At 37.7% G+C, this 15,229-nt stretch overlaps 1 protein-coding gene across 3 annotated transcripts; it reads left to right on the forward strand.

The window, feature by feature from the left end:
- Positions 1 to 202: 202 nt before the first annotated feature.
- hspa9 (heat shock protein 9) lies at positions 203 to 12,541 on the forward strand. 3 transcript variants are annotated; one of them, XM_017039271.2, is made up of 17 exons: positions 248 to 265; positions 386 to 480; positions 1,804 to 1,862; positions 2,089 to 2,176; positions 3,380 to 3,561; positions 4,187 to 4,311; positions 4,409 to 4,482; positions 5,101 to 5,207; positions 5,294 to 5,456; positions 5,543 to 5,635; positions 6,810 to 7,019; positions 9,563 to 9,790; positions 9,877 to 10,099; positions 11,016 to 11,110; positions 11,214 to 11,306; positions 11,453 to 11,593; positions 11,735 to 12,541. In XM_017039271.2, exons 2-17 carry the CDS (start codon positions 400 to 402, stop codon positions 11,801 to 11,803), a joined length of 2,031 nt encoding a protein of 676 aa, XP_016894760.1. In that variant the 5' UTR covers positions 248 to 265; positions 386 to 399; the 3' UTR covers positions 11,804 to 12,541. The 3 variants fall into 3 exon arrangements, with proteins under 3 accessions (XP_008324611.1, XP_016894760.1, XP_016894759.1); XM_017039270.2 differs by having other exon boundaries at positions 252 to 270; XM_008326389.3 differs by having other exon boundaries at positions 203 to 480.
- The last annotated feature ends 2,688 nt before the right edge of the window (positions 12,542 to 15,229 follow it).

The raw sequence follows: 15,229 nt of genomic DNA on the forward strand, positions 1-15,229 counted from the left end.
GCTGCCGGATCACCTTTGTGCACGACCAGAACGAGATTAAAATTTCACAAAATAGATAATGTTTACTAAATAATAAAACTAGATTCACTTGTGGTGTCAAGTTATCAAATTAGACCAATACTTGACCTGAAAAAGCACAATAATTACAAATGACCGATAAAACTATTCAGGCAATACACGAACAGCATAATCTGGGGTCCTTTAAAGCTTCACTGTGCCGCATGTGTCGATGATTCCAGAAAAGACTCGTTCGTTCCCTGGTTGAGTAAGGTGTTCCACCTCTCTTCATTGGTTTAGTCTGTCAACTGAATGTAAAAGGAAGCCTTTACATATATTAGCGTAACCATAACGGTAAACAGTTCCATATCGTCCATAACCTTTATAGGCTAAACTGTCAAGATGTTGAGAGCTGCAATAACTGTTTCGAGGTCCTTACCTTTAAAGAACTCCCGAAAAGACGTGTCTTCTTTGGTCAAAAAGGTGAGTTTTTGATTATTACATCCTATTGGTGAAGACACACACATGGTGTGGTGCATTGTCACGAGTTGCAATCCAGCTAAATTAGCACGGTTCCGTAGCTAGCTTACTGCTAGTTTGTTCTAATACATTCATACTATGACATCTTATTTAACGTAAAGTCGAGCTAACGTATATATTTAAAATGTATATTATTTCTAAAGCCCTCGTGGTCTTTGTGTATGTAATTTCATTAGCGTCATGCTTGTTCAGCGTGGGGACATGCATGTGACCTGTTAGAGAAACAATTAAACAACCAAAAAAGACCTGTTAGAGAAACAATTAAACAACCGAAAAAATTAAAAAAAACTTTAAAAAAACACTAAAAAATATGTAGGTAAACCGTACTGTGAGGTTTTGTAAAGTTGTTTGTTAGCAGAAGGCGAAACATCTGGTCCAAGACCATGGATCAGTGAGTGACCTTCAGTGGTGTTTTCTCTACCCCTACAAATTATTCTGCTTTATTTAATCTTAAGAGTTTGAGTTTGACCAATGCATTAAATTCTTTGAAATCACATTTGTTTGTCATGGACAAAAATAAATACTATATATATATATATATATAACTATCTATATATATAACTAATAATAATAACTATTGTATGGGTGTAATATTCCAATTCTACAAGGTGATTGAGTCTCCTCCATCACTGCCTCCAGTTTTAGTTTTGCCAATGATAAAGCCAGCTTTTCAAATCAGTTTAAGTGTTAACTCCTAACTGGAATAGGTACAAACTGTCATTGTAATTTCTTGTCCAGAGCTGATGATTGCATCAGCACACAGACTCAAATATAACTAGTGTGTTTTCTATATACTTTCTAAAATAAGAATACGGTGTTATTCAAAGGACTAAGTTGGAATTTGCTTTAAATTTTAACACTGGTGCGCACATGCTTTAGTAAAGCTGTACTACCATTGGATCTTCACCATTGCAGCGATATTGTACCTCTTATTACCAAAGAAGTTTCCCATTGCAATCTATGATAGCTTCAATTTGTAATTCCTTCGTGTTTGTCCTTGTGGTGCAACCCCAATTTTCTTAGGATCCTGCATTGTTTCTTGCATATACTATGCTATTACCTTTGTGGAAATTGTACAGTGCTATGCAATGCTGGCTGTTAAGAGCAGTATAAGAATTTGTAAAACTGGAGAAAAGTGTAAAGTGTAGTTGTATGAAAAATGGCAATGACATTGTAGTCTTAATGATACCTAACACTGAAAAATGACATTTTTGTTGTGGACTAATATTGGTAACGGATGTTAAGCCTTTCTGATGCATTTTCTAGGCGTGCTGGAATGGCTTTCCTCAGGATGCAATCAGAGTTCTCTCCAGGAGAAACTATGCGTAAGTATTAGGCAAACACCTAATTACCAAAAATCACTAGATGTTTTAGAAACATTTATTGATGGGTTGGTTCAGTCAACAAGTTTTCACTCTGTGAAAAGGGCTCAAATCTTGTTGTTTTAAGTTAGATTTAAATGTAAATAGATAGTTTATATGAAGTGTAATTTGGGTGTACAGGTACGGATGTCTTTTACATCCTTGTAAACCTCTCTGTTTTGTATTTAAGATCTGAAGCAATCAAGGGTGCAGTTATTGGCATTGACTTGGGAACCACCAACTCCTGTGTTGCTGTCATGGAGGGGAAACAGGCCAAGGTATGAAAAAGCAATAATAATAATTTTTTAATGTTTTTTTTTATTATTATTAACAGAAAAGACGTAAAAACTGCACCAGTGTGTCGGTGGTGACTCACGCTGATGCTGTACTTTCCCAGTTGCCTCTCACTTGTCATTCATGCGCTCACACACAATATGCTTGCTCCCACCCCTTTTAAGGCACTGCTGCAAGTGATGGAATAGACTTGTAGTCTTTTTAGGGCAAACCTGAAGATTATTCACTTATGCTGTGTGCCATTTTCATTTGCTCTTTAATAATGTTATGATATTCACGCACTCTCTTTGTGATCTGCTGATAGTTCGCAATCTACCTATTTGGAACCTCTGGTTGAGGGCCAGGAAATGAAATATCTCTTATGGAAGCACAATACAACTAAACCTGGTACCACACAAAATGTTTCCTTCAAACGATACAAGTTGAATATTTAATTTTTAATGTAAAACTTAACTAAATGATACATAAAACAAATTACTTACACTAAAAGAAATTTGTCACACTTTACACAAACAATTAATGTTACTATAGTATACCTTGTAAGATGCATGGTTTGTGTTTTATTATCTTGCTAGAACACAGTAACACGGACAAGCCAGTATGCCAAAATTGTTCCAAAGTAGTGGCAACAAAAAAGGAAACGCAACAGATTTGCATGCCCACTTAAAATATAATCACCTGTGCCGTTTTCCGAGCTGGGGAAAAAAACAACTGCACCTAAAAATGCAGAGCCCCTGTCCTAACAGTCAACACACACTGATGAGTGTGACAAAGTAAAAACAAATGGAGCAGTGCAAAACGGTGTGCATTTACAGAAAGGGTATTTTGCTACATCACAAAAGCTTCACAACCCTCCAACCCCGACAGCCCTTGACATGTATATATATTTTTTTATTAGGGTGGCACTCAGTGGCTTTTTTGTAACGGTTTCCTATGGTAATGAAATACCAAAAAATGTGTTCGTCACCGGTCTAACTTAAAAAATACTATACTAAAAAGGTTTTACCTGAGGACGTTTTATACTGATTCTGGTTCAGACTATACTAAAAAGGTTTTACCTGAGGATGTTTTATACTAATTCTGGTTCAGGTTGACCAAGTTGACCAACCTGTTATTAACAATGTTGCAAAAAGAGCTGCTTTAACTGTGAAGGTTTTTAAGTTGAATCATCTGCATTTTCTCCTCAGGTTTTGGAAAATGCAGAGGGTGCCAGGACAACTCCATCAGTTATTGCCTTCACTTCAGATGGGGAGCGCTTAGCAGGCATGCCTGCTAAACGTCAGGCTGTCACCAACCCTCAGAACACACTGTATGCCACCAAGAGACTGATCGGCCGGCGTTTTGATGATCCTGAGGTCCAGAAAGACCTGTGAGTTTATATTCAGAATAACAGTTATACCGTTGAGACATTTGTTAGCCATAGATTTTAGCAGAATAATCACCCTTAAACAGTTAACACTGGTAATTGAAAATGTAATTGATTGCAAAAGATAAGATAATACCACTCTTTTAAATTTGTCAAACAGAATTAAAAACTATTTGTACATAGACATCACCTTAACCTTTGATTTTGGTTAAATATGACACGTGATAATTTAGCTGTCAGGTCTCCGGCAAATGGCTGAACTGAATTGTCCAAAAAAAATGTTTTCTGTCAGTGAAATTGTAAATGACAGTGATTCCCTTTACTCCCTCATTTGTTTAATTAATATCAAACCTTTGGACGATATATGGATCATTTTAGCCCATTTACAGTATAGTAGGGATGGTTTGATGCTTTTTAGTAGAAGTGTTTAACAGTTGATGGACTATTCTCAAATAATTAATGTATTAATCAAACTAAGTTTCTTTAGCTTTTGTACTTGGTGCTTTTTCATTGATGATTTGATTTTCTCACATCGTTGGTTAAATGGTAAACTCTTCTCATCTGACGGAGAAATTCAAATGGTGAAATCCAAAATCTGTTTCAAATTTTTTATTATTATTATTTACAGAAAAAATGTTCCCTACAAGATAGTACGTGCATCAAACGGCGACGCCTGGGTGGAGGCCCATGGAAAAATGTACTCTCCAAGCCAGGCTGGAGCGTTTGTTCTCATAAAGATGAAGGAGACTGCAGGTATGATGTCATTCATTTTTGTTGAACTGTTTCTAATTCTCCAATCATTTTGGAGAATTTCACATTAAATGTAATATTTTTACTGCTAATGTTACAGAGAACTACCTGGGGACCAAAGCAAAGAATGCTGTTGTTACTGTCCCAGCCTACTTCAATGACTCTCAGAGACAGGTATACATACAAACACATACAAGTTTTTTGAAAATCTTGATCAGGGATGGAACTCGATTATTATTGTGTTAACTTGTTAATTGACGCTGACAATTATTTTATGGCATATCACCACAGGTTTTGTTATTACCTTCATTATTGCTAACGTCCATTGCAGTGGTTCTCAATTATTTTCTGTCATGCCCCCCTTGGGGATAGAAATGTTTTCACCTCGTGACTGGAGGGTTGTTATCATCACGTGTAGCAAATGCTTAACTGTGATTAGGATCAGGCTTACCTGTATGTTTAGTCCTATCAAATTGCTTTACAATTTTTACATTATTCTCTTTATATAACAGCTGAAAGGCCTGTTGAGGATAATGCACTCAGTGCTCTTTGTAAAAAAAATTTCATAATATGAGACTGGACTTGAAGTCTTACAAGTTACAACCCCTAATATATATAGTTATTGATATATTTACTCCATGTTTCTTTTTGTATCAAAAATGTACTGCACCATAATATCAATACCAAGGCACATACACCACTGTGGGTTTTCTGTGCTGTTTTACACAATTTGTACTTTTATGTGTATCTATTGACCTATATGTTAAGTGCTTGACTAACTTTGATTTTCAGGCCACCAAAGATGCTGGTCAGATTGCTGGTCTGAATGTTCTGCGTGTCATTAATGAACCCACTGCAGCGGCCCTGGCCTACGGCCTGGACAAAACCCAGGACAAAATGTGAGTAGAAGAGGACCGCCTCAACAGTCAGAGTTGTGTTATTGCATGTACACCATTCAGTAAAATAAACTATGTTCCTTTTTTAGAATTGCTGTCTACGACCTTGGTGGAGGTACGTTTGATATTTCAATTCTGGAAATCCAAAAAGGAGTTTTTGAGGTGAAATCCACAAACGGTGATACTTTTTTGGGAGGAGAGGACTTTGACCAACACCTTCTTAAATACATTGTTAAGGAGTTTAAGAGAGAGGTGATGTTACATTTTTGGCTATCTAAACAGGTTTACAGTGGAAAAATTAAGTTTAGAGTAAAGTCGTATATATCTTCTCTTTATAGTCAGCTGTAGACTTGACAAAAGACAACATGGCTCTTCAGAGAGTCAGAGAGGCAGCTGAGAAGGCCAAGTGTGAGCTGTCATCTTCACTGCAGGTATGTTGACTGTTCATATGTATTAACACTAAATTAGCACATTTTATCAACCTATTGCATAATAGTTTGTAACAGTGTAATATTTGCTTGCGTTGGGTAACTAAACTCATTCTCTGACCACTTGGAGTAAGAACAGTTGCTGCTGTGGTGGTCGTGTTACATTACTACTCTTCTGCATTTGTGCTCCAGATTGACTGGCCTTGAATTACTTGTGCAGCTCTCTATGGTGGTGATGGAAGTTGGTGGCTTTATCCCTAAATCACGTGTCAAACTCAAGGCCCATGGGCCAAATGCGGCCCACCGAGCCTTTTTGTGCAGCCCGCAGGAGCTTAAAAAGCATTTAGTAAACTCCATGAGTTTTTTAACCTGAGAAATTAATTTTTTAAAGTTTTTTAACCTGAGAAATTAATTTTTTTTAATTGTGTTTATTACACAGCAATGAACAATATTTGTAGCTTGAATAAATAATAATCAATTGCAGAAACATGCAGTAGTCTGTTAATGGTGTAGCTACATCTATACCAATGGTCCCCAACCTTTTTTTGTTCCAAGGACTGGTCAGCCAGTACCACCCGTTACTATGGAATGGATCTTTTAGACTCTTCTGTTTATATCATAGTCTGAATGACATTTTAAAATATTGTCATATCTTTAAATAAAGAAAGTTGATGTGTATGACTGTAGGATTGTCGTTGAATGAAGAAAATTGGTTAAAAGTAAGTACATTTTTTTCACTGTGTACCACTGCGGCCCAGTACTAAATGACCTATGGACGGGTACTGGTCCGCGAACTGGGGGTTGGTTGGTGGACCCCTGATCTATACAGTCTTTCATTTCCATTTTTCCAACTGGCCCTTCAAGGGGAACTGTATTGCTGATGTGACCCCTGGTGAGAATGAGTTTGACACCTGCTCAAGATGTTGCTGCAACCACTCTGCTCTTGGGCATTCTCTTTAATCTGACTACCATTCCTGCAGGAACGGTTGCAGAGCTGGGAGTCATCTGATTGACTTAACTGTTGTAATCTAATTGGCCACACTTTACGTTGTGTTATTTTGACCAGATTGTCACTCCATTTCTTTAGAATTGCTTTTTTCCAGTAAATTTGACCAAATCACTTGCATGTGTACGTAATGAGTGTAATAATGAACCATTTTCTTCATGTCAATCACAGACTGATATCAACCTTCCATATCTGACTATGGATGCCTCTGGCCCCAAACATCTTAACATGAAGCTGACCCGTGCACAGTTTGAGAGCATTGTGGCCGACCTAATTCGCCGCACTGTGGCACCCTGTCAGAAGGCCATGCAGGACGCAGATGTGTCCAAAGGAGACATTGGAGAGGTGCTGCTGGTTGGGGGAATGACTCGCATGCCCAAGGTATGAGGTGCACTAAGGCTTAATTGTAGCTTTCTGGATTTTATTTCCCCCTTTTTTTTTTTTTAATTTCAAAGCATGGCTTGATTTAATCGGTCTAGCAGTTGACTTTATCAGCATGGTCCACATTATTAGATTATTGAAACAGTAGTCTGTTTATCACTATAGTCATTTATTTCACAAACTATGTATATGGGTATGTATGTACTGTATGTGTATGTACGTGTGTGTGTATACGTGCGTGTGTGCACGTGTCCGTGAGCGCACGTGTGTGTGTATATGTGTATACACGTGTGTATGTGTGTGTATATACATGTACATGTGTATATATACATATATGTATGTATATATACATGTATATGTGTGTGTATGTATATATATACACACACACACACCGTGTGTGTGTGTATGTATATATGCATGTGTGTATACAGGACTGTCTCAGAAAATTAGAATATTGTGATAAAGTTCATTATTTTCTTTAATGCAATTAAAAAAACAAAAATGCCATACATCCTGGATTCATTACAAATCAACTGAAATATTGCAAGCCTTTTATTATTTTAATATTGCTGATTATGGCTTAGAGCTTGAGAAAACTCAAAAATCCTATCTCAAAAAATTAGAATATCACCAAAAAGTATATTTACTGAACCAAGCTGAGTGTTTTTAAAGGCTCAGGAAACCCTTGCAGGTGTTTTGAGTTAATTAGACGACTCAAGTGATTGGTTGACTAGCCCACTGGTATACTTTTTGTTGATATTCTAATTTTTTGAGATAGGATTTTTGAGTTTTCTCAAGCTCTAAGCCATAATCAGCAATATTAAAATAATCACAGGCTTGCAAGATTTCCGTTGATTTGTAATGAATCCAGGATGTATGGCATTTTTGTTTTTTTAATTGCATTAAAGAAAATAATGAACTTTATCACAATATTCTAATTTTCTGAGACAATCCTGTATATGTGTGTATATATATACTTTATGTGTGTGTATGTATATACATGTGTGTATGTTTGTGTATATGCATGTGTATGTATGTATGTGTGTATATATGTGTATATCTATACATGTCTGTATGTGTGTGTATATATGTGTATATGTATGTATACTGTATGTACGTCCATATATATATATATATACACACACAGTCGTATGAAAAAGTTTGGGGACCCCTGACATTTTCCAATATTTCCATTTATAAGTCATTGGGTGTTTGGATAAGCAACTTCATTCTGCATTTTCAAAAAACTGATGGACACTAACATTTCAGAAATGAAACTAGGTTCATTGGACTAACAGAAGATGTGCAATATGCAGCAAAACAAAATTACACTGGTGCAAAAATTTGGGCACCCTTGGCATTTTGTTGATTTGAATACCTGTAACTTAAGGTGGCCGATTGCATGTTCTGTTGAATCTCCTGTGAAGAGTGGCAACATGGGGGGGCCTCAAAACAGCTCTCAAATGACCTGAAAGAAAAGATTGTTCAACATCATGGTACAGGGGAAGGCTACGAAAAGCTACCTCAGAGATTTCAGTTGTCAGTTTCTACTGTGAAAAACATAGTGAGGAAACTGAAGGCCACAAACACAACTCTTGTTAAGGCCAGAAGTGGCAGGCCAAGAGAAATATCGGAGAGGCAAAGGCGAAGGATGGTGAGAATGGTCAAAGACAACCCACAGATAACCACCAAGGAACTACAACATCATCTTGCTGCAGATGGTGTCACTGTGCATCGTTCAACAATTCAGCGTACTTTGCACAAGGAGAAGCTATACGGGAGAATGATGCGGAAGAAGCCTTTTCAGTACACACCTAAAACAGTCGCGTCAGGTATGCCAGGGCACATTTGGACAAGTAATATCAGCAGGTTCCTGAGAATAATGTTCAACAATCAATCACGAAGTTCAAGTTATGCCGGGGCCGGATATTTCAACAAGACAACGACCTAAAACACTGCTCAAAATCTATTCTGGCATTCATGCACAGGAGCAAGTACAATGTTCTGGGATGGCCATCTCAGTCCCCAGACCTGAATATCATTGAAAGTCTGTGGGATGATCTGAAGCGGGCTGTCTATGTTCAGCAACCATCAAACTTAACTGAACTGGAGATGTTTTGTAAGGCGGAATGGTCCAAAATACCTTCATCCAGAATCCAGAAACTCATTGGAGGTTATAGAAAATGAGTAGGAGCTAGAAGCTGTTATTTTGGCAAAAGGGGGATCTTCTAAATACTTTTTTTTCTTTCCCTGTTGGGGAGCCCAAATCTTTGCACCTGTGTAATTTTTTCACACATATTGCACATCTTTTGTTAGTCCAATAAACCTAGTTTCACTTCTGAAATATTACCGTCTATCAGTTTTTTGATAAATCAAACTGAACTTTATGTATATATACACACACACACAGATATACACGCACACACAATTGTAAACCTTTTAGTAATGTATTTCAAAGCCTGTACTTGCCGTAATTATTATTTTGTGTACTACTAGTTGAGTGAGAAAAGCAACAATGTTACAAACTTCTCGTTTTTGTGTAGGTGCAGCAGACGGTTCAGGAAGTTTTTGGTCGTGCTCCTAGCAAATCTGTGAACCCTGATGAAGCAGTGGCTATTGGAGCAGCTATCCAGGGCGGTGTCTTGGCTGGTGATGTCACCGATGTGCTTCTGTTGGATGTGACACCGCTGTCATTAGGTATTGAAACTTTGGGTGGAGTTTTCACCAAACTTATCAACAGAAACACCACCATTCCCACCAAGAAAAGCCAGGTAAGGACAACCCAGCACTAAGCCATAAAATGTTTGCCTTTTTAAGCTACCAATGTAATCCATCATCAATCTCTGTTCACTTTTAGGTGTTCTCAACGGCAGCTGATGGACAGACGCAGGTGGAAATCAAGGTGTGTCAAGGAGAAAGAGAGATGGCAACAGACAACAAAGTGCTGGGTCAGTTCAGTCTGGTGGGGATACCTCCTGCCCCCCGAGGAGTTCCCCAGATTGAGGTCACCTTCGACATCGATGCTAATGGTATTGTCCACGTCTCTGCCAAGGACAAGGGCACTGGCCGGGAACAGCAGAGTAAGTCATCAATGTAACAAGTTCAGATATAGATACAGAGTTGTAACACCCTCACTTGAAATAGAGTAACAATAGTTTAGTAGTTTTAAGAGAATTAAGATCTCATGTTTCATTCATGGCAAATGGAGCCATTGTCTTGTGATTGATATGCTAATACTTAAGTTAGTACACTGGACTCATTGGTGCTTTATTGATAGTAACCAGCACTTTACTCCAAACTCCCCCCACCCAAAAAAAAAACCTCTATCATCATCTGCTCACATGTCCACTGAAATGCAACCAAGATCACTACTTTTGTAAAGTAACCCAAAACCTCAAGGCAAGGCATATGCTGTATGAATATTGTATTTTAAACAAAGACATGCATCACAATATATATTTAAAAATGCTTATAACATAATTAAATATAAATATATTTACAAACAGTTTAATCAATTTTAAGTAAAAATAAAATGCAACCAAACAGTAAAAACCAACGCCCTCAGCAAAAGGAACTAAAATCATGTAAAAATGAATGTCAGTGATCATGCTAAGAAAATGACACTGTAAAATAATTTTAGTTCTTAGAATTAATGACAAGTTTATCATATAATAGCAAAAGACCTTAAAGATTAGTTCTTTCCATAGACTGCATATCTTCTAAATTGGATAATGGTAGAAAACAACCTTATTTGAATTAGGTGGATAGGTTTTCTTTTACCTCTTTTACCTTACCTTATGGGGTAGGAAACCTGTTTCTATAGTTCTGCATGGCATCTGTTGTTAAAAATTGCTTTTCTTTCAAGCAACATGGGCACGCAGCGATAGATGGGTTTTGGTACTCTTTCACAGTGTGAACTTTTGACGGAACAAACATTTTCTGTGTGTGGGCAAAACACGGTACTTAAAATGGTCATCATTTTTTCCATCCCCTCAGTTGTGATTCAGTCTTCCGGAGGACTTAGTAAAGACGACATTGAAAATATGATCAAAAATGCTGAGAAGTACGCCGAGGAAGACAGAAGGAGAAAGGTAAACCCTGTTGAAGGGAGAACAGGGGGCACTTTGTTCCTTGAAGAAGTAATTGTTCAGTCAAGTCTGACTCTGTCCTTGTTTTTTCGATTGTTGTATGCAGGACCGCGTGGAAGCTGTTAATGTTGCTGAGGGCATAGTACACGATACGGAATCAAAAATGGAGGAGTTCAAGGATCAGCTTCCAGCTGATGAGGTAAAGCTTTTGTTAGTCCAATAACCATAAAAAAAATAAAATAAAAAAAAAACAGTTTTTATTTGTAACAGAGATTTCTGTTGTAGTTGCGTAACCTATTTAGATCATGTCAGCATCTTTAAATCATTTTTTGTGTGTTTCCTCAGTGCACTAAACTAAAGGAGGAGATTTCTAAAGTCAGGGATCTCCTGGCAAACAAGGACTCAGAAACGGGCGAGAATATCAAACAAGCAGCAACCAACCTGCAGCAGGCATCACTTAAACTCTTCGAAATGGCATACAAAAAGGTAAACTACAGTCGTGACAACATGACAGCCTCTAATAAGGGGTTTTCCCCTTTGTCATTTGTAGTTGTAGCCATTAAACGAATGAAATGTGAAAAATAAACTGTTTTTGTTATGCTTACCTTACCTCATTCTGTCCTGCAGATGGCAGCAGAGCGAGAAGGGAGCGGCTCCAGTTCGACGGAGGGAGAGAAGAAAGAAGGCCAGCAGTAGAGAGCAGATTTCATGACAGCAGAGCACTGCTGTTAGACAATAGTTAAAGATGTTTTATTCAGTCTTTGTTCCCTATTTGTAAATCTCTGTTTGCTATATTATTCCGAATTTACATTCAAAATATGTTTGAAGAATCCTAATTTGTTCAATTGCAGTGAAGTAACCATTTGCTTCATCTCTACAATCCTATTATGTACAGTATTCTTTAGGTAAAAGTATGGTTTGTAAGTGAGGGAGTTCAGGCAGAAACATCAGAATCATTTAACCATTAGAGGCTTCCACATCACAGAGTGCAGTCTGAACCTGCAAACAAGACTAGAGTTGATGTCCTTTTTATTAAGTCAATGTTCCAACATATTCAAAGAAGCACTTTGTTTTGAAGGGGCGCTTAGGCTTAGTAAATTTAACTAAATAGGGACGACTCAATAGAGTGCATTTTGCATAATGTTAAGGGCAAGGGATTGGTCTTTATGACAGTTGAGGCAGACCTGGAAACATGCAGTACTTAATCCCCCGAGTTTTTCCTGCGAAATGATCATGTCAGAAACTAAATGGTGTGATTGTTGTGACCCAACAGGGTCTGTGTGAATATGAAGACAGAATTCACGTTGGTATAGGTTTATTAAATATTCTTTGGGTAAATGTAATGTTTAAGCTTGAGAAGGGTTTAATCAATACATGTTTTCTAATAAAAGATTGGTTGATTCCATTGTCGTGAACAACCAGCTGCTGTCTGTACTTGATGCATTTTTTTACTCTTGCGTAGCTTTTCAATAATTAAGGATAGGAACAAATTTGAGTAATAGTACAAATGTTGAAGGACGCATTGTACCCCAATACCAATATTGGACCCATAACCATAAAGTTAATTTACTAAGTTTTATCTAGGGATGGCTCGATACAGCTTTTTCATGTCTGATACTGATGCAAGTTGAAATATCTGTCAATACTGATGTCAGTCAATGCCTTCTTTTCTCCTCCAGTAGGCTGCTTTTGCTGAGGTGGCAGTGTCCCTCTTTAAGAATTTTTTGACATTTTATTAAGTAGAAATTGCTCAATTTGAGTATTTTGCGATCAAATACAGGGCAGAAATCCCGGGTGAGGCAGTGGAGAGCTGTTCCTCATATCTGCCTGCGCGATCCAATACAATCTGGGTCGCATGATGCGTGCTCGTTTCTGTTTCTCAGCATATCGCCAAACTTTACAGAAATATTTGTAAATGTTCTACAGTGTGGCTACAGTCTGTGTAATGTCTTTAATGTATGTGTGAGAGAATTGTTTCTGCTGATCTTACAAGAAAGTGCAGAGAAAAGTCAGCAGGGGAGGCAGGCAGTATTGTGCATCACCACAGGGGGGCGTTAGAAGATCAAAATTAAATTTGTGCTGCGCTCATCATCTCTATACTTTAATTTGTTTACAGTAAATATGAATTGCTTAGACACAAGAAGGGTGCTCTATCCAGTTGTATAAAAGAAACGTTCTTTGTAGAACAAATATGTTCCTGTGTATATGTTTGTGTTGGTGTAAGTGTAATTTATTTAATTTACAGTACACAACAGAATTTAAAGCACTGTGCAAAACAGCATAAGAAGAACTCCACAGACCTACTGTTTTAGGATTTCAAACCTTAGGATCGGAACTCAGTCTCCTTTCATGGCTTTCATTTTCACCATGATATTTTGATGTCTGAATCCATTTCAGATTCACTGAATTAATAAATGTTTGAGGTAGAACATAAATGGGTACACAGCGAGTTAAAAGCACTACATATTGTTAATATGTTTACTTTTGTGAAGAAGAAAACAGTTGTACCAGTTGTGGTCTGTTGAGGTGCAAAAAAGAAGGTACCTGTCTTTGCTTTTCTATTCTACATTTTTAAACTAAAAAAAGTCATGCAATAGTTACTTTCACTGGTAACTAGTTACTTCTGTAGTGGAGTAACTCAATTACTAACTCAGTTACTTTTTGGGAGAAGTAACTATAACTAATTACTTTTTCAAAGTAAATGCCATTTACCTGGGGAGACTACCTGGGGACTTGCAAGCAATTCTCCTGTAATGGTTGTCCAGCCATATGACGAGAGATAGTGGTTCATCAAGAAAATGGCTAGGATTCTGAACTCAATGAAAACACTGGCTACAAAAGAATTACCGTACATACTTGCGTTTTAGCCGACTTGTGTATAAGCCGACTGCTGAAAATTGATCCCAAAATGGTGATTTTTACAAAAACTCGACCATGTTTTCATTTTTTACCGTCTGACTCCTGCTGTGTGCATCAACAAAGAATTTGGAAATGACCTTGGTAAACACTATTAACGTTAAAATCGCAAAGATATTACCAGTGTTTGTTCCGGAATATAAAATAGACCTGGGTGAAAGTTTACCCTAATTTAATGCCCTATGATGCCTCCTAAACGTTCTGATCCGCCTCTCAGGCTTCTGTTACTAAGCCCAAACGAAGACGCTGACACAGATGACAGATAACAGTCTTTATTTTTCTTTACAATAATGTGCGTTCCTGCGCTGTGCCCGGCTTTCTTGACCAGGGATTTTCAGCCCACTTATTAAATTTAGGGATTTCTGCTCAGGGACTCCAACCCATGTTTCAACCACGTGCTGGTAATAAAAAATAGTTTCTCACTCTCATCGTTGATCTTATTCTGGTATCAGATGCCATCAATCAGCAGCCCAGGATCAGGTATCGGAGTACTGGCCCGAGTGAGAATTCACTCCACAGGTCTTTCCCCAGAATACTAGTTCTGGCCGTACAGGGTCTTCAGTCATACTCCACCTGATCTTTAGATTCTGCCTTGTTTGTTGACTACTCCACCTGATCTTTAGATTCTGCCTATTTTGTTGACATACATCTCGGAGGACCAAGTTATGTCAGGTTTATTCTAACATATATGACGACAACGTAACAACACAAAAGACCTCTTGATTTTTTACTTGCAATGGGACAGTGCAGCTTGCCCTTCTGGCAGCTTCCTCATCAACTCCCAGTAGCCACACCCTTCCTCTGCACTTTTATTGAGTTTATCAAAGTATCAGATTATATATCATGTGATCGTGTGTAAATATATGGATGGGTATGGGGTAAGAAGGTGAGTGTGAATGGGGGTGTGACTGTGTCTGGTAATTTCTCCATCAGTCTTGAGCACACTAGAAATATGATTATTCTTTTCTTTCTCTTAAACTTTGTTTTACAAATTTCCCAGTGAGGTGACGAAGAAACGAGTTCCTCGTCGTCAACTATCGTCGTCAACTATCGTCGTCAACTATCGTTGTCAACTATCGACAGCAGGAAGTGATTTCTTTTTTGTTGTTTATTGCAGATCTTATTGATGAATATGACTGGTCTGGTTCAAAGAGCTGTTAGCTCTAACGTTCAAGTGTTTGTTGTCGTGACAGATGTTTTTTTTTT

Source organism: Cynoglossus semilaevis, chromosome 15 (assembly GCF_000523025.1).
Source record: "Cynoglossus semilaevis isolate Cse_v1.0 chromosome 15, Cse_v1.0, whole genome shotgun sequence".
NCBI lineage: Eukaryota > Metazoa > Chordata > Actinopteri > Pleuronectiformes > Cynoglossidae > Cynoglossus > Cynoglossus semilaevis.